At 40.2% G+C, this 18,814-nt stretch overlaps 1 protein-coding gene across 2 annotated transcripts in view; it reads right to left on the bottom strand.

Annotated features, from left to right (window-relative positions):
* AKR1D1 (aldo-keto reductase family 1 member D1) overlaps positions 1-18,814 on the bottom strand; it is a 76,193-nt gene that overhangs the window by 40,232 nt on the left and 17,147 nt on the right. For both annotated transcript variants that reach the window (XM_058190404.1, XM_058190406.1), the window contains exon 2: positions 1,133-1,300. In XM_058190404.1, the coding sequence (XP_058046387.1) occupies positions 1,133-1,300 (168 nt within the window). The remainder of the gene's footprint in view (positions 1-1,132; positions 1,301-18,814) is intronic.

Genomic DNA, 18,814 nt, shown 5'->3' with positions numbered 1-18,814 from the left:
GATGCTATCACACTTCTGCCACAGCTATCTCAGCCCCTTAGAGTTGAAAGCTATGGGTTTTTTTTAAATGTCCAGTTCCCAGTCCCAAGAAAACTCATTCATGTTCTACTTTAAAAGTTTTGTTGATTCTATTACGTCTTAGGTTGTAATGACTCGGTTTTTTCCCCTGTAGCCTGTTCTGAAGTTATGTTTTTATCAGACTGCAATAGCTTCATGTTTTGTTTTGCTTTTTGTATAGCGGGACAGGATGTTTCTTTTATTATCAGTATTGCCATATTTTCTTGCAAAAAAATAAAGAAGAAACCTAAAAAGAGGACAAATGTAAAACAGGTTCATGAGGATTTTTTTTAATGCTTATAACTTTGATTTACCAAAGAAAATTCAAGAGGAAAACCAATAAAGTAATGAAATAAATCTGAAATAAAGTCCTAGAGGACATATGGTTACTCTAATTATCAGTTCCTTTTATTATTACTTACGCTGGAAATCTCACTGAGAGAGGGTTCCTGCCATGAAAAGGCAGCCTAAAGATTCCTCTAAAATAATTAGCAATATAAAATTAGCTGCATCAGGTATAAGAGAAAGGAGTAAGAATTGCAGGATCTTTGCTATGAAGAATGGTAAATCTAGGTTCTAGTTTAGAGGTGGCCCAGTGGTGGGATTCAGTTTTTTTTACTACTGGTTCTGTGGGCATGGCTTGTTGGGCGTGGCTTGGCTTGGTGAGCATTGCTTGGTGGGTGTGGCAGGGGAAAGATACTGTAAAATCTCCATTCCCTCCCCATTCCAGGGGCAGATTACTGCAAAATTCCCAATTTCCTCCAATCAGCTGGGACTTGGGAGGTAGAGAATAGATGGGGAAGGGGCCAGTCAGAGGTGGTATTTACCGGTTCTCCAAACTACTCAAAATTTCCACTACCAGTTCTCCAGAACTGGTCAGAACCTGCTGAGTACCACCTCTGAGGTGGCCCCTTTATGACTTGTAGACTTCAACTCCCAGAATTCCTGAGCCAGCATCTGCTCCTTGAGTTTCCTTTCTGATCTGAGAAAAACAGAAAAGGAGGCAAAACACTGGTTAAAGCAACAACATGCTTCATCCTTAGTCCGAGGAAAGGAATTGATTCAGACGTCTTACTTTGCCACAATAAAATATGTCTTCACGCTTGATCTTCCCCTCCGCAATTTTCTCCCGTATGGCCTGTCCAACTTCATCTTCATTGTGATACACAAAAGCCCCATCAATATGACGATAGCCGACATCAATGGCAGTTTTCACTGACTCGGCACACATGCCTTTGGGAGTCTGTAGATTAAGAGAAATCTGCAAGTTAGAGAAAATTAGAAGAAACTTTTCACAGAGAGCCGCCCGCTAGAGAAGTTGAGAGCAAAGAAATCTAGATAATCACTTCACGCAAATAAGCCTACGGTATATTCTCAGACTATTATATTGTTTAATTTCCAAATCAACTTGGGTTGCTCCTTTAATTGTTATCAAAAACAATCCAAGCTGCTTCCCATAAGTTTAGCCCTAATTCTGCCATATCTCTGATAGCTTAATGTTAAAGCCATTCAACTTTACAATGGTTTCTTTCAGAAGCACAAAGACAAATGTGGAAAAGTCCATTTACAATGCAATTCTATACAGTATCTACCCGTCAATGGCTTTCACAGGGGGCAAGGGGGTCAGATTGATGAAAGCAGTTGTGTAACATAATCCTCACCACTTTTCTTTCTGTGTCATGATGTCATGCCATGGCCCAGAGCGAAGCTTGTAGCACAATGCGACAAAAGCAGTAAAATCCTGCAGAGGATGCTAATACCCATTCAAAGTTAAACCTGACTCTTCACAGTGCTGACAATATCCCAGTGTCCCACGTTTACAACCCAAAATGTATAAGATATACGTTATTATTGGTAAACTGCAAATATATATTTTTTTAATTATCCCTTCAGTTTTCCCAGTAACAGGGTGAGCTGGCAATGACAGTAAAAGACAGTGATATAAATGGAAGCTTCAATAACTTTGAATATTTGTATAGTGGCAACAGAGATTCCCTGTCATGTATACTTTTATTTCTGACAGAATTTTTCAAAACCTGCTTAATATGGAGTAATTTGGCCTGTGACATTATACTTCATTTCAGTGACTGAAGTAAAATTTCATTCGCTAATAATGCGTCCCAATGCTTTGTCAAGATATGATGCTGCCAATTTTTTTTATTATTATTAAAGCATTCTGTTCCTTGATGATTGTACGTTCACACAATGCACTGGCCTGGCAGTTGCAAGAGAGCATCTGGTGACACAGTGACATTATCAGAAGAGGCGTCTCTTTTGTTTTATTTTTTGAGGGAAGAGCTTTAAGAGTTGAAGCAAGAGTAAAACCACACCAGTTCCATTCATTAAAATTATCCTAGTGGATTGAAATTGTGATATTGAAATCTAGTCGTTTGGTTTTTGATTTGGCCAATTAAGTGGGGAGCCATAAGTAATGGAAGGACACTTTGATTCCTACCATGGATGAATGGTTGCTGGAGTTGCTGGAGTTGGCTGAAATGGCAAAACTGACCACTTTGATGAAAGAAAAGAATATAAGTACTTTTGTTTCCATATGGAGACCGTTTCTGAACTTCTTGCTTGATGTGGAGAATATACAGGAAATAATACAGGAACCAATAAATAAAGGAAAATAATACAGGAACCAATAAAGGGAGAGCCAGAACAATTTTTATTAGGGATTCCAACAGAAAATTATAAAAACGATAAGCAATATTTAATACTCCATAAACTAACAGCAGTACGTATAGCCTACACCTAAAACTGGAAGAAAGAAAATCCACCAACAGAGGAAGAATTAATTAAAAAATACTAGAATGTGCAGAGATGGACAAACTTACAAAAGAAATTAAAGAGAAAGAGGACACAATACTGTAAGGTCTGGTGCAAATGGTACGAATGGTTAGAAAATAGGTAAGATAAGAAAATTGAACAACAAGGTAAAATGTAGATGAAATAAAGAACGGTAGATAAATAAAAGTAGAATAAGATAGAATTAAAATATGTATTTTAGTATAGATAAATATGTATTTATGTATAGGGAAGAACTGCCTTGAATAGCTGATAAACAGTGATATGTATATAAACGTTGTATGTCTTGTCTTCTGTTTTTAATGTGTTTAAAATAAAAAACTTTATTAAAAAAAAGATGTGGAGAAGAATGAAACTCTGACTTTGGGTTTTACTGATTAGACTGATAGATCTTTATAGAAATGGCTTGTTTGTATTATTATGAAAAAGCAAAAAGCTGTGATTTTATGTTAATGCCTTATTTTTACTGTAACAGAGAGTTGGAAGCAGCGATGGGTTTCACATTTTGTTACTACCAGTTCGCCGCACGCACCTGCCTTCCGCACATGCATCTGGCCTTCTGTGCATATGCTTTGCTTGCGTGCCTTCCGCGCATGTGCCCGGCCTCAAAATTGTGCCTAAATAGGATGGCATAGAGCAAGAGCAGGTGGGTGGTCCCATCCGCAATTTCTGCTACCGGTTCATCTGAACCGGTCCGAACTGGCTGAATACCACTTCTGGTTAGAAGTCAATGCTTCTTTTTCTTTTTCTTTCTATCTTTCCTCACTTCTCTTTCCCCTTTCCCCTCTCCTTACCGGTTTTCTATTTACTTTGTATTTTATAATACTTTATAACTCAATAAAAATGTTAATGGGGAAAAAAAGTGGAGAGTCCTAATCTTGGACCGTCAACCTTTTACCAAGTAATCATGCCGACTGCACACTTTAACACATTCTTTGGCTCAGTCTTTGTTAACAGTGATGGCACATATCCAACATTCCCCAATCGTACTAACAATGAGTACAACGACTTAACACATATAGACTTCACAGAAGATAATGTTGAAAAAGCTCTTCGCAACCTGAAACCATCTTTATCTATTGGGCCTGATGGACTATGTGCACACTTCTTAAAAAAACTTTCAATTAATATAGCAGAACCTCTAAGCATAATCTTTGATAAAGCTTTCACTAGTTCTCTTCCCAAACTTTGGTCTCTAGCCACAGTCATCCTATCTTCAAAAAAGGAGATCCCAGCCTAGTTGAAAATTACAGACCAATCTCTCTATGCTGCGTCACCTGTAAAGTAATGGAATCTATCATCAACCAATCCATTACTCTCCACCTAGAAACAAACAACCTACTCTCTAATAAACAATTTGGTTTCAGAAAAAAATTATCATGTAACTTACAACTTCTCCACTGCAAAAACCTATGGACTACAAACCTTGATCAAGGCAAAGCAATAGATGCAATCTACATAGACCTGCAAAGCTTTTGACTCAGTAGTACATGATAAACTTCTCCTAAAACTAAAATCTTATGTCATTTCAGGACCTCTTCACAATTAGATAAATGCCTTCCTGTCAATCAGACAACAAGTGGTCAAAATTGGCAACGCTCTATCAAATCCTGTTCCTGTCAAAAGTGGCGTTCCTCAAGGCAGTGTTCTTGGACCAACTCTCTTCATACTATACATAAATGATCTCTGTGACCTTATCTTAAGTTATTGTGTTCTCCTTGCTGACGATGTCAAACTATTTAACACCACCAACAATACACTTCAAAAAGACCTTGACTTTGTATCCGATTGGTCTAAAACTTGGCAACTCCAAATCTCAGCCAGCAAATGCTCAATCTTACATATTGGGAAAAAGAACTCTAACACTAAGTAAAAGCTTGATGGACATTACCTTACAGATGACCCCCACCCTGTTAAAGACCTTGGAGTTTTCATGTCAAATGACCTAAGTGCCAAAGCCCACTGCAACTACATAACAAAAAAAAGCTCTAAGAATTGTAAACCTAATTTTACGCAACTTCTTTCCCAAAAACTCTACATTACTAATCAGAGCATATAAAACATTTGCTAGACCTATTCTTGAATACAGCTCACCTGTCTGGAACCCATACCACATCTCAGACATTAATACAATTGAACGCGTTCAGAAATATTTTACAAGAAGAGTTCTCCACTCCTCTGAAAACAGCAAAATACCTTATCCCACCAGACTTGGAATCCTGGGATTAGAAAACGTAGAACTCCGCCGACTCCGACAAGACCTGTGTTTAACACACAAAATCATCTATTGCAATGTCCTTCCTGTTAAAGACTACTTCAGCTTCAATCGCAATAATACAAGAACAAACAATAGATTCAAACTTAATGTTAACCGCTTCAATCTTGATTGCAGAAAATATGACTTCTGTAACAGAGTTGTTAATGCTTGGAACTCATTACCTGACTCTGTGGTCTCTTCTCAAAATCCCAAAATCTTCAACCAAAAACTGTCTACCATTGACTTCACCCCATTCCTAAGAGGACTATAAGGGGCGTGCATAAAGCACAAAAGTGGCTACCGTTCCTGTCCTGTTGTTCCCTTTCATTATATCAAATTAATACTTTTTTTTAATTTGCATTTATATCCCGCTCTTCTCCGAAGACTCAGGGTGGTTTACACTATGTCAAGCAATAGTCTTCATCCATTTGTATATTATATACAAAGTCAACTTATTGCCCCCAACAATCTGGGTCCTACCTTATAAAGGATAGAAGGCTGAGTCAAGCTTGGGCCTGGTGGGGCTTGAACCTGCAGTAATTGCAAGCAGCTGCTGTTAATAACAGACTGTCTTACCAGTCTGAGCCACAGAGGCCCTTTTGCTTATATATACATATTTTAGCCTATATTTTATATTTTATACATATTTTAGCCTATATATATATGTTTATATGATGTGTGGTTGTTTTTATGTCAATGTTTGTTTTATCACAATACTGTTGTGACAAAATAAAATAAATAAAATTAATTAATTAATTAAAGAAAATTCCTCCCAACACAAATTCCTCAGTCCTAGCGCAAACTTTGGTCCAATTTGGCAAACTGCCAAAGGCCTTTCTTGGCAAACGTTCAGAAGTCCCAAAAATAAATGCAAGACGTAGACGAAGCAGAAGACAAAGCTACCAACGTTGTTGTCCGGCAAAGCCCAAACGCCATTACTGGTCTGTTTTAAGCCATATGGGAAGGGCCAATCATCTCTTGGCCCTAATCCCGAGTTGTCCTGTTTGCTTGAGCTGCTCTTGCCTTCTGGCAGCTCTTCTCATGCATGCATTGGAAACAGGCTCCTCCTTTTCCTCTGCCTCACTACTATCAGTCTCTGGAGTCTGCACCTCACTCCCCGATGGCCCTGGCCCCACCTCAGCCTCATTGCTGTCTGACTTTGTTGTCAGCTCCACAGGCTGCTGGCAGACCACAACACATGCTAAGCCAAAAACAAAGAATCAAATCATCCAGAATTATAGCATAGTGTTATAGAAGGACTTAGTCATTGTCTACATCAGGGGTGTCAAAGTCAAGGCCAGCAGGCTAGATTTGGCCCACAGAGTGCTTAGATATGGTCAGCCGGTCCACCCTTTAAACAGCAAAGGACCAGCCCATGGTGCCTCTACCAGCGAAAATGGAAACTTCGGAGAGCTGTGTGTGGCCCTCCTGAGCTCCGCTTTCAGCTGCAACAGCCTCCTGCAATCCTCTGCCAGCAAAAACGGAGTTTGTGGAGGCCACACCCAGGCTCCATTTTCACTGGCGGAGCACTGCAGGAACCCATCACAGCCAAAAATGGAGCCTCAATGAGTGACGTCAAGCTGGCCACAGGCACCCTGGCCATGCCCATCCCCCGGGGTCAAACACAATCCTAATGCGGCCCTCAATGAAATCAAGTTTGACACCCCTGGTCTACATAGCCCTGTAGTTCTGCCTACTTTATGAAGAACGTGAAGCTAAGGAATTTCACCCCTCCTTTGCTGGTCCTTATTAACTAACTTCTATATGGCAGATAAAAAGAACTAAAAATCAAGGTTAGATGTTGGTCTCCACTCAGAATAACAGAGTTGGAAGAAACATGGAGGTCTTCTAGTCCAATCCTGGGTCACTTACACTCCCCAGTCTTGCTTACATTATCATTTAAAAATTTGCTACCCCACCATCATCATTCCCACCATTCACCATATTTATATTTCACCACTACAATGAGGTCTTTCCTTATTTAATCTTTATAATTTAAGATAGCTTAAACTGAGTATAAGTGTGCATGTATACATTTGTAGCTAGGCCTTGATTTATGACTAATTAATTATGACACGTTTTGCAAATGAGGGTTGACTTTATCAGAAATTATATTTAGGACAACAGGATTTGCTCCCAAATAAAGCTGAGAAAAAGTGACAAGGAGATACATTTTCTGTGCTAATCCCTTGCTGCAATAATATAATAATGGAGGGATGAAGAGAACAAGTTGGATGAAGGTTGCTACTGAAGTCACAAAACAGGTGATTATCTGCTGAGGCAGAAAACTTGGACTTTTCACCTGTTATAAAATAAAGCAGATTAGATTATTTCAGGTTAATCGTGTGGTGACTTTAGAATGGTTCTTATTCTGTATCACAATATTTACAACCAAGAGCTATTTATATGCTATACATCTGTCCTTGATTCAACAGGAAAGTATACCTCCATCAAAAGAGGCTACCACAATTACTCTGCTTCAGAAAAGGGGCCAGTGAGTAGAGTTGTCCTTGGCCACCTTTATATGATCTTCAAAACACTAAATTGGATCAGTCCTGGTTATAACTTAGATGGAAGAGCATCACAATTAACATCAGGATTGTCATCTAGACTGGGAATTTAAAAAGCACACTTCTTGTTAACAAAGCAGTGATCAATCACATATGCATTGTTGCCAAGAAAACTACTATATACAGTTGATATCTCAATGTCTAATAAGCTTTAAAGATGTTGAAATGATGACATGCATCATGATGTCTTCTGCAAATGATGTAATAATGTCATGACATCAGAGGCTGTATGTGTGGAGTTACATCATTAAGCAGGTGTCAACAATTGCCAACCTTGTCCACCACCTGTAGACACACTACAATGACATCGATTAAAAATGGTTGAGGCCATGAGAAGAGCAAGAACCAAAACTTTATATCTTCCTCGAAGCCTGGAGTGGAAGTGGAAGTGGAAGTGGAAGTGGAAGTGGAAGAGGAGGAGGAGGAGGAGGAGGAGGAGGAGGAGGAGGAGGAGGAGGAGGAATGGAAATGGAATGGCAGAGCCACAACAAATACACATTCTTCCCTCCATAACAGCAAATGAGTTGCAACATGTTCATTGCATCAAAAGACAGTAGAGAATCAAAGGCAACAAGGAGGCCCCTCCTTAAGATTCTTATTGATCAATGGAAACTAAAGTGCACATACCCCATTCCCAGGATTCTGTAACTTAATCCTCCTTTCCTTTCAACACATTTGAGTAGTGAGGCTTTCTGAGAATCCAGATTTCTGATTTTAAGTGGCTGCTCAGGTCCTGACCTTCTTTTACAAGCTGTTTTTGGCATTTGCCACTTCTGAGTCAAGTTTGACATACAGTGACTCCTTTTAAGAGTTGATATCTGCATATGTTGAAATTCTGCTTTTTTACACATCTATTAAATACAGAGGCCTATAAATATATCCATATATTTGTATCTGGCCGATGCAGTTTCCCTGTGCTGAAGAGATCTGTTCACAACAAGCTATAGTATCTTCCAGATGTTTAATATTTTGCTACTTATTGGAAATTCAGCTAAGATGAAACAAACATACACAATGGCACATTCTCCTTGCAACTGGGATTTTCAAATGGCTTTTATTTTATTTTTAAATCTATTGTCTTAGTTTAGATCTATATACCCTTAAAGTAGCACACCACAATAAACCCAGAAAACTAGGAAAAGTAGAACAAAGAAAAGATTGAAAAGGATTCTAAAATTCTATTGAGAATAAGAATGTCCAATTAAAGGAAATCACACGGCAATCTTGTATGGATTTACCCAAAACTGAGGCTTGATAAAGTAAGGTTTACTTTTCAGTAAATATGCATAGAATTGCAATTCTATACTTTTTTTTTACTGGATCATCTGTTCCATTGAAAATTAAGTCAGGCTTACTTTGAAGCAAGCAAGCATTCAATTCTGCTATTAATCCAATAAATTTAAATCTATTATCTGGTGATTAATTGAAAAAAGCATAAATCTGCATATGCAAGAACAGCAATCGCCTCCCTCCCAAATCAACAACATAAACTACTCATTAATTCTGCTTTTAATTTTGCTGATTTGGCTTAGTCCTTATGCGTGTATTTATTATCCTTACTGGTGCTTTTTTTTCATATGAACCAACATAGCAACTTTCTTTTTTACTTTCTAGGTGGCGGCTACTACAGCTTCTCCGCACGCCTCCTTTGAAGGGGCATTCCTTGTTTATTTTTACAAAAAGTAGAATACATCTTCACAGATGGCCTGCCAGATTTTATAAGCTAACAGCAAGTCAGGAAAGCATTCAGACACTTAGTTTCTGAAATTCTTTCTAACGCTTTGATCCGTGTTTCTCAGCCTTGGCAACTCCAACTCCCAGAATTCCCCAGCCAACTGAAACACTGAATTAGTCAATTATAAGGATTTCTGTCCGTCTTCTTCCTGTGAAAAGACAGTTCTCCTTTATTCCCACTCAGAAAAGAATGCCTCTTCAAAGTGACAGTTGTCATCTAGTTTAAGTCTATGTTAAAAAAATATGTTAAAATGTGATGATTGGGTCTTGGGACAGAGACGGAAGGAGATAAGCAGGTGGGGTGTTGAAGAGGAGGCAGATTCTTAGCTGACTGAGGCTCAGGGCTGGAAGGAACCAAGCCAGGGGTGAAATGCTCCCGGATCGGACCAGATTGCACGATCCTGTAGTGATCGTGGATGGTTGTTTGGCGATTCAGTAGCGATGATGGAGCAAAGCTCCGCCCACCCGCCTGAGTGTCAATACTTCTTGGTTTTAACCAGGAAGTAATGTGTTTTGCGCAGAAGGTTTTGTGCACGTGCAGAAGGTCTGAGCAAAATGTGATGCGCACGTGCAAGCAAAGGAGAGAAGCGAGTACATGTGTGTGGCGCATGCACTTCCGAACCGGTAAGGAAGGTAGGTAGATTTCACCCCTGGACCAAGCCAAGGATGACTTGGATCAGTCATTAGGCATGGGAGCTCATTAATAACTGGAAAGATTCAGTTAACGACCTCAGTGGGTACTGCTGGGATGTCCTTCATTAAGTGATACAGTCATGTGATGCTACTCTTTATCATGTTGCTTTGTAATGGAAATCCTGTCCCAATTATTATTAACCAAGGACTACTTATATGCATTTTATCATCCACAGTCTCTTTCATTTTAAAAGTAAAGGTAAAGGCTTCCCTGTTTAGTCAAGTTCAACTCTAGAGGGTGGTGTGCATCTCTGAGAAATGTCTGAAAACATTTCTGTGGTCATGTGGCCAGCATGACTATATACCAAGGCATACCTTCCCACCAAAATGGTACCTATTTACCTATTTGCATTTGCCTGCTTTTCAATAGCTAAGTGGACAGGAGCTGATGCAAGGACAGGAGCTCACCCCATCATGAAGCACTCAGATCTCGAACGTGGGCTGTCAGCTTTTCAGCTGGTTTCAGCATTTTTAACTACTGAGCCATTGCACCCCTCTTTCATTTTACCGTTCCACAAAGCATCTTTTAATATATTTCCATTTGTACTTTCCTCAAAGGTGCTTTTTCAAGAGGCAATTGGACTTTCTGGTTTTTCTTTGATGTTTTGTTTCTCATCCAAGAAGTTTCTTCAGCTGAAGAGAATCCCCATAGACATTAGTACTTTTCATTCTTTTTATTAAAAAAATAATCTATCTTTTAACACTTTTGCACATTAAACCTATCGTTGTGCTTCCTAAAATTATTTATTCTTATAATCTTTCACTTAATTTTACAGACACAAGTTATTATTATTTTTTATTTTTTTGTTTCATTCACTAATTCACACTTACCAGTAAAGGGGAATATTTGTAGCTCAGGGTTGAAATAAGGGGTCCTTGGTGCTCTCTGCTTTTGGCTGCTTTGTTGCAGACTTTTCATTAAACCAAACATGAGGTTGGCTAATGAAATATCTGGAAGAAAATAACCAAGCTCAAAGAGCACCAAGGACCCCCTCACTAATTCACATTCTTTCCCATTTTCTTTGTTTGCATTCCAAGAGGTAATATAATATTTAATATGCTGTAATCATTGCCATATGGGCTCATAAGCTTTGATTTCTGCTGCCTATCATAGCTTTGGTCAATCGAGTATAATAGAGAAGAAAAATGTTATATTAGCAGTCTTTGTTACTGATGCCACAGGAAGATGTACTGCTGATGGCAAGGAGAGTACTGGTAACTTTGGGCACATTCTTGCTACTATGCCCCAAAACTTCATGCATGTTAATATCGTTCTCTCCAAGATTAGAGACATCCTTGCAAACCAAAATACTATCCCCTATTTCCTATCATTTATTTATTTTTTATTGTTAAACTTGGATGCCGCCCATCTCACCAGAAGCGACTCTAGGTGGTTTATGGACAGTAACAGAGTTGGAAGGGACCTTGGAGGACATCTAGTCCAACCCCCGGCTCACGCAGGAGATCTGTACTAGGGATTCAAATCGCCAAACTGCCCACCTTTCTGATTGACAGGCTCGGTGTCTTAGCCACTGAGCCACCTAGTCAGGGCATACAATTAAAACACACTGTAAAACATTAAAACTATAGATAGGAATCTTACATTTAAAAAACTGACCCAGACAAGGTCAGTGCCCACAGGGAGGACGTGGGTGTTATCTATTCCAGGGGTCTCCAACCTTGGCAACTTTAAGCCTGGAGGACTTCAACTCCCAGAATGCCCCAGCCAGCTTTGCCAAGGTTGGAGACCCCCAATCTATTCCATTAGCCACCTCCAAAATACCACACCCCCATTGGAGCTCCAGGCTATTTGGCACAGGACTTCAAAGACTTTCAGAAGGCCAAAATGTTTGCGTGATTGTCATCTCAGGGGTCATGATGTTTCAGAGTGTGGGAGCCAGGACAGAATAGGCTCTTCTTCTGGACCCTGTCAGTCAAACTTCCTTGACCAACAGAGTCCATAGCATGACACTTCTGCCAGCACTAGTGAGGTAGGCCAATCTCATTGGGATGAGATGGCCCCCTCAGATAGCCTGGTCCCAGGCCATGAAGAGCTTTAAAAGTGCTTATTAACACCTTGAATAGGACCCAGAAGCAAATTAGGAGGTATGTTCAGTGCACTCATACTGATTTGGAATGTGCAGCAGTGGTGGGATTCAATTTTTTCCCCTACCAGTTCTGTGGGTGTGTGTTGTGACTCCGGCTCCCGAGCCTGTCCTCACGGAGGAAGATGACTCTGAAAGTGATGGGGAGGAGCTGACAAGGCCTCCCTCTCCAGGACCCTCCTTTCTGGCAATGCCTCAGGTTCCAACTGAAGGCCAGGAGGAAGGCATGTCGGAGCACCCACTAATAAGGAGTGATGAAGATCAATCTTGGATTGATCCTGGGCAGCATCGGAGGAAGAGGTGTGCGCAGCAAAGGAAGAGGTGGGGAAGGGCCAAAGATTGCTGAGTCACTGAGCCATGCCCCACAGGGGATAAAAATGGGTGGGGTTGCTCTGCAGGCTCTGTGACGGACAAAAACTGCATATCGTGAGCTTCGGATGGGATATTTTTCGGAATTAAGGCTAGGACTTTGTGGATGACTTCTGACTACTCTTTGAACTCTTGGTTGCCCCAGCAATGGACTACAGATATGTTGACTCCTGCTTCTAGAGGTGATAAGAAATTTGGCAGGCATTTGGAAAGTAGCTGCCAGAACTTTTATCTGCTAAAGGGATTCAGGCTTGTAAAAATAAATTACTGGTAGACGTCGTTTGCTCGTGTGTCTTCCTATGTGAGGTGGGGGGGGGACAGAACAGTGTGGCTTGTTGGGCATGGCTTGGTGGAGGGAGTCATGTGACTGAGTGGGCATGACCAACTTGACGTTACTCATGGCAAGCCATGCCCAAGCCATGCCCACCAAGAACGACAGAAACGTTTGGCCAAGTCTTCTAGCGTTCAACCTGGCTGCTTCTCACTTCCTTCTCATGTTTTCTCTGTGTGTATGAATGTGAGAAGGACTCATACACACAGAGCAAACATGAGAAGGAGGCAAGAGGCAGCCAAGTTGAATGCTATGGCAGAGAGAAGCTAAACTTTTTTTCCTCCCTTCACAGCAGAGCTGCTCCCTTTATGGTTCCCCCCCCAGCCCCTTCCCTCCCGGAGGTTGAAGTACCTTAAAGGGACAGTTTGCGGTGGCTGCCTTCTGAGCAGCTCCACTGTGAATGCAGGGAGAAAAGTTTGGATTCTCTGCCACAGCATTTAACTTTGCTATGTTTTGTCTCCTTCTCATGGTTGCTCTGTGTATATGAGCCCGAGAAGGAGGCAAGCTTTGCATGATGTGTGAATGAGGCCATAGAGTGTAACCATCAAGAAAGTTTTCATCAACATTTTGATGGCCCAAAGAAGAGGCTAATGCCCAGTGGTGGGTTTCAAATTTTTTTACTACCGGTTCTGTGGGTATGGCTTGGTGGGCATGGCATGGCTTGGTGGGTGTGGCTTGGTGGGTATGGCAGGGGAAAGATACTGTAAAATGTCCATTCCTTCCCCACTCCAGGAGAAGGATACCGCAAAATCCCCATTTCCTCCCAATCAGCTGGGACTTGGGAGGGAGAGAATCGATGGGGGCAGGGCCAGTCAGAATTTTTACTACTGGTTCTCCAAACTACTCAAAATTTTCACTACTGGTTCTCCAGAACTGGTTAGAACCTGCTGAAACCCACCTCTGATAATGCCCAATATTTAGCACATGTTATCAAGAGACATGATAACACCCTGTCCTTCATCCTGCAGTGGATAAACAACGGCTAAAATGATGATGATCAAGAGACATGGGCAGAGATATATGACCTCTTATTTGGGATTTTGGCCCTTAGTTCAGGGAGCTCCAAGAGTGAGGTGAATGGGAGCCTTGCTTTTTGTTTTAGAAATACTCCTCTGAAAGCAAAAGGCTCTGACACATTTATTTGCCTTTTATATTTGCTCACTGCAGCAATACAATAGGCAGCCAGGGAGCAGACTTGGAAAACTTAGGAGGTTAGTAAGTCATGTTCTTCCTCTGGAGCCTGAACTTCTTTTGACTTAGCAGCACAGAATCTTTACAAAAGGCAGCCAGAGTCCAAATTTCTGAAAAGTCTGGCTGCAAATACCAAAGGACTCCTTCAGGTTTTGCACAGATTATCTTCCTAGTTTATGTTGAAGTTACGACACAAGTCCTAAACTAGAGGATAGGGTAGGAATTGCCAGCTCCTATAGTTGTTGTTTATTGGCAATAGACAAAACAGATATTGGCTCATTCATACCCTGCAGTAAATTCAGAGAGTTTGTTTCATTTAGATTTGGCATGTAGTAGTAGGTCATCCATGCAAGGTTATTAACAAATCAAGATTAAGCAAATATTGGTTACGCACAATGGGCAAATCTGACCACTATTTTGACTTCAGCCATTCTTCTCAGAGAAGCGCCCATTACTCTGCTGCTAGTAAAATTAGGACAATTTAAAAGGATTTCTCATTCATTTAAATTCATTCAGTGAGATAACCCAAATTGTTAAAAGGTCTCCAGCAAAGGCTCTTTCTCAATCATTCGGTCTCTATTTCTATTTCTTTGTTTCTTTTTCTTAATAACAGAAATGCCAAGGAGTAAACCTTCAGGAATAACCTTCAGTTATTCAGACCTGTTTCCTGTCGTGAAATGTAACATTGAGAAATAGTAAAGGATTCTTTAATGCACGGGTGTCAAACTCGCAGTGTCACATTGGTGTCATGTGACTTTTTGTGATGTTTTCCCCATTTGCGGAGCTGGGGTGGGCGTGGCCTGAGTGTGATGCATCCGGCCTGCGGGCAGCCAGTTTGACACCCCTGCTCTAATAGTATTGTGGTTGTTATCATTTCTTTATAAGCAACTTATAAGTTATTTCAAATAAGCAATTTTTTTTTAAAGACTATTTTCTTAAGTCAAACTTTTAAGATGCTCAGCCAAAAGCATGTTGAATTGACTGCCATTACTTAAAGGTTGTGATAGGAAAAACAAGAGCGCCAACTTCATCAGCCTATGCCCAAGCAGTTGGTTGAAGGCAAGTAGTTGTAACTGTTGTAAGTGTAACCCCGGCACTAAGTACCCGGATCATAATTATGTAACTGCAGGGGTGCTGGATTGAAGCTTAACACCTCAAAAATCAAGATCATGGTCATCAGCAAACAGCCCATTAATTTACCACCGATAAATCCGAAAGGAACACCACTAGAAAAAGTTGAAAGGATCACGTACCTCAGTTCTAATTTACATAAAAGCTGGGACATGACTACTGAAGTAAAGACAAGGATAGAGAAAGCTCAAACAGCATTCTCCAAAATGAAAAAGCTCTTCTGCATTCATGACATAAGCCTAAGATTGAAAATCAGGCTTGTCAGATGTTGCATCTTTTCTATCCTGCTTTATGGAATGGAGAGTTGGTCTCTGACAGAAAGTCATTTGAAGAGACTAGAAGCATTTGAAATGTGGATTTACAGACGGCTGTTGCGTATAAGTTGGGTTGACAAAATCAGAAATGAGGAGGTGATAAGCCGCCTGGGAAATCCAAGGGAAATCATCAAAGCCATTAAAAAGCAAAAGTTAGAATATTTCAGACATGTGATGTGCCACCTGGGAAAATATGGCATGCTTCATTTAATCCTCCAGGGAAAGGTTGAAGGCAAACGAGATCCAGGCAGAAGAAGAACATCATGGCTTCAAAATCTAAGGGACTGGTTTGGACAAAACTCAACATCACTTTTATATGTGGCTGTTGATAAAAATAGAATCTCCAACATGATCCGATGATGGATATGGCACAAGAAGAAGAAGAAGGGGTGCTGGGATGGCCAGAACTTCAAGAACTGGTGGTAAGTACCATTAGGTTGGTGCCATTTTAACTTTAAATGAATTGTTGAGCAAGTGGTCATTAATTGAGGACTTCCTATATCCAATATTGTGAAATCCAAAGCAGAGCTATGGAATGTTTAGGCATACGAAATTCAGTGTAACTAATTAAAGATAAAACTAATCACAGGCCAATCAAGAGACCCATTCAATTCCCATGAATTCTCTCCAGTTTGTGACTAAGTATTTTACGTTCTGTTCTGTTATTTATTTATTAATCAAACTTATACACCTCCCATCTCACTGTTGAAGTTGAGCAACTAAGCAGCCCATCATATAATACAGAGGAACAGTCAAGACGTATTGGTAGACAACTGAGAGGTTGCAATTACTTTGAAAGAACTAAAACCAAAAGGAATTTAATAACACATGTGCAGACTATTGCCATATATTTTATTTTAAAATGCACAAGCTTTCTTGAGCCAGTTCATTGGGTCCATGGTTAAACTGATATAGGATTTGAAATGGGATGATACTGATTATAAAAGTCACAATACAAGTGAGACACATTGCAAGTGTTTTATCAAGTGCCCACAATGCTTATAATTTGAAAGAGGAAGGGAATCATCTTTTCTGCATGGTTTCTTCTTTTTTTTTGACAGTGAGGGATGAGCCTTCTGAGTGGAAGAATGTACATACTGTTCTTAAAATGGTACAAAGGATAAATTTATCTCCCTTCAAACTCAGCAGAAAGAATTCTCTGCCATCAGATGATACAATACCTTTATTTTATACACTTAAAATCAGGGCTCCTCATTCTAGACCTCAAACATGCTAACAACCACTAGCAGGCAATAAAGAGTTTGTTTTGTGTGCCACCTACAGACAGTTAGGAATCTTGCCACCCAGATCTGGCAGGTAGCCTAATGCATAGTGGCATTTTTCCCCTCTCTTTGAATGCTCTTTTTCCATTAAAAAGTAATATGATGGTAACCAACATATCTCTGCAGCAGTTAAAATATGCCATTTTCCTCCTCTCTAATAAATAAGCCTCTTCCTTGTATATTCCTTGTATATTATGTTCTGACCAATGCTTAGTTCATAAGATTATTTACCAAAACGTTCTACTTGTAAATGAGTACTTTAATTTCAATCATAATAACACAAGGGCTATTAATAGATTCAAACTCAATGTACAGTAAATCGCTCTAATCTTGATTGTAGGAAATATGACTTCTGCAATAGAATAGTAAATGTCTGGAACAATCTACCTGATCCTGTTAGTCTCTCTAACCCCATACCTTTTACTGTAAACTTTCTACCGTGGACCTTTCATGATTCTTAAGAGGTCCCTAAGGGGGCATGAATAAGCGCACCAATGTGCCTACTGTCCCAGTCCTACAGTTCCCAATTATATGTAATCATTCTATGTGTTTATGGCTAGGTTTTGCCTATTTATATCCTTTTATTTGTGCCTTTTTTTTGTCATGTGTCCATGTCCACGTCTATACCATTACTTGTTTCCTTATACTTGTTGACAAATAAATAAAAAATAAAATAAATATTGTTAGAGGAAAGTTTATCTGTCAAGAAAAAAGAATCTGTTCTAGATTTTTCTCTCACTCCTGCTGTTTTTCTTCAGGCAAGATCAGAGGTGGCATTCAGCTAGTTCAAACCGGTTCACCTGAACCGGAAGCGGCCCACCCAGCTCTATGCATTAGTGGGTTGCTACCGGTTCTCCCCAGTTCGTAAGAACTGGTAGTAAACATTTTGAGTAGTTCGGAGAACCGGTAGTAAAAATTCTGCCTGGCCCCGCCCCCAATCTATTGCTCCCTCCCAACTCCCAGCTGATCGGCTAGAAGGAAAAAATCAAGACTCACATGTCAAAGAAGAGAAAAAAAAAAACCAAGACACCATCCCTTTAAATTGAGAAGTCAAGAAGCCTCCCAACTGATCGGCTCGCTTCTCAGCCAGGAGATCGCTTGGCAAAGAAGAAGGTGGGGGCGAAACGCTGTTGCTTTAAATTGACAGAGCAGCTAGAAGCTCCTTTCTGGGTCAGCTGAACAACAAATTGGATAAGAGGAGGAATTCTTATATGGTTCAATGTTTTTGAAGTTTTGGGGTTTGTGCAACATGGGCTTTGTGTTTCTAAAAAGGTTTGGGTGATTTCCATTGTGAAGTATCCTGTCTTGAATGAGTTTTCTGCTTGCTTGTAAATGGAGCCGAACTTCCGGCTTCTACTTTATATTATCTGTAAGCACCAGTAGCCTGTTTTCTGCTTACAAAGTTTCCTTTATGCAGCTGACAGGAATGTGGAATTCCAGACAGGTTCCTTGCTAGCAGCTTGATTATTCCTTAATTATCTGGAATACTTTATTTGGGAAATGAAGAGGGGGGAGTTTGATTCCTTCCCAGAAGAGATTAGTGGGGTGGGAAGGAAATGGGGATTTTGAAGTAACCTTCCCGTGGAGTGGGGAGGGAATGGGGATTTTAGGCTTGCTTTCAAACAGCAGCCATAATACTGATTGTTTTGAACAATATGCAGGTTGTAGTACATGAATGGCTATTTTATATGTGAAATTATGACTGAAACCTATCACAGTTCACACTGTTAGGAAGTTTGTCCTTAGTTTTAGGTTGCTTCTCTCTTTGTTGAGTTTCCACCCATTGCTTCTTGTTTTGCCTTCTGGTGCTTTGGAAAATACTTTCCCCCCCCTTCTTTCTAGCAGCCCCTTAAAAGCCTGTTGCTTATCACACTCTTGGGCAAAGCATGTGAGCCATTTCCTCCTTTCAGTGGTCCATGAAAGTGCATCTATAGCAGAGGTCTCTAACCTTGGCCACTTTAAGTCTTTAAG

Source organism: Ahaetulla prasina, chromosome 7, assembly GCF_028640845.1.
Source record: "Ahaetulla prasina isolate Xishuangbanna chromosome 7, ASM2864084v1, whole genome shotgun sequence".
NCBI lineage: Eukaryota > Metazoa > Chordata > Lepidosauria > Squamata > Colubridae > Ahaetulla > Ahaetulla prasina.
The sequence above is the reverse complement of the archived record's forward strand: the minus strand, read 5'-3'. Positions and strand labels throughout refer to the sequence as shown.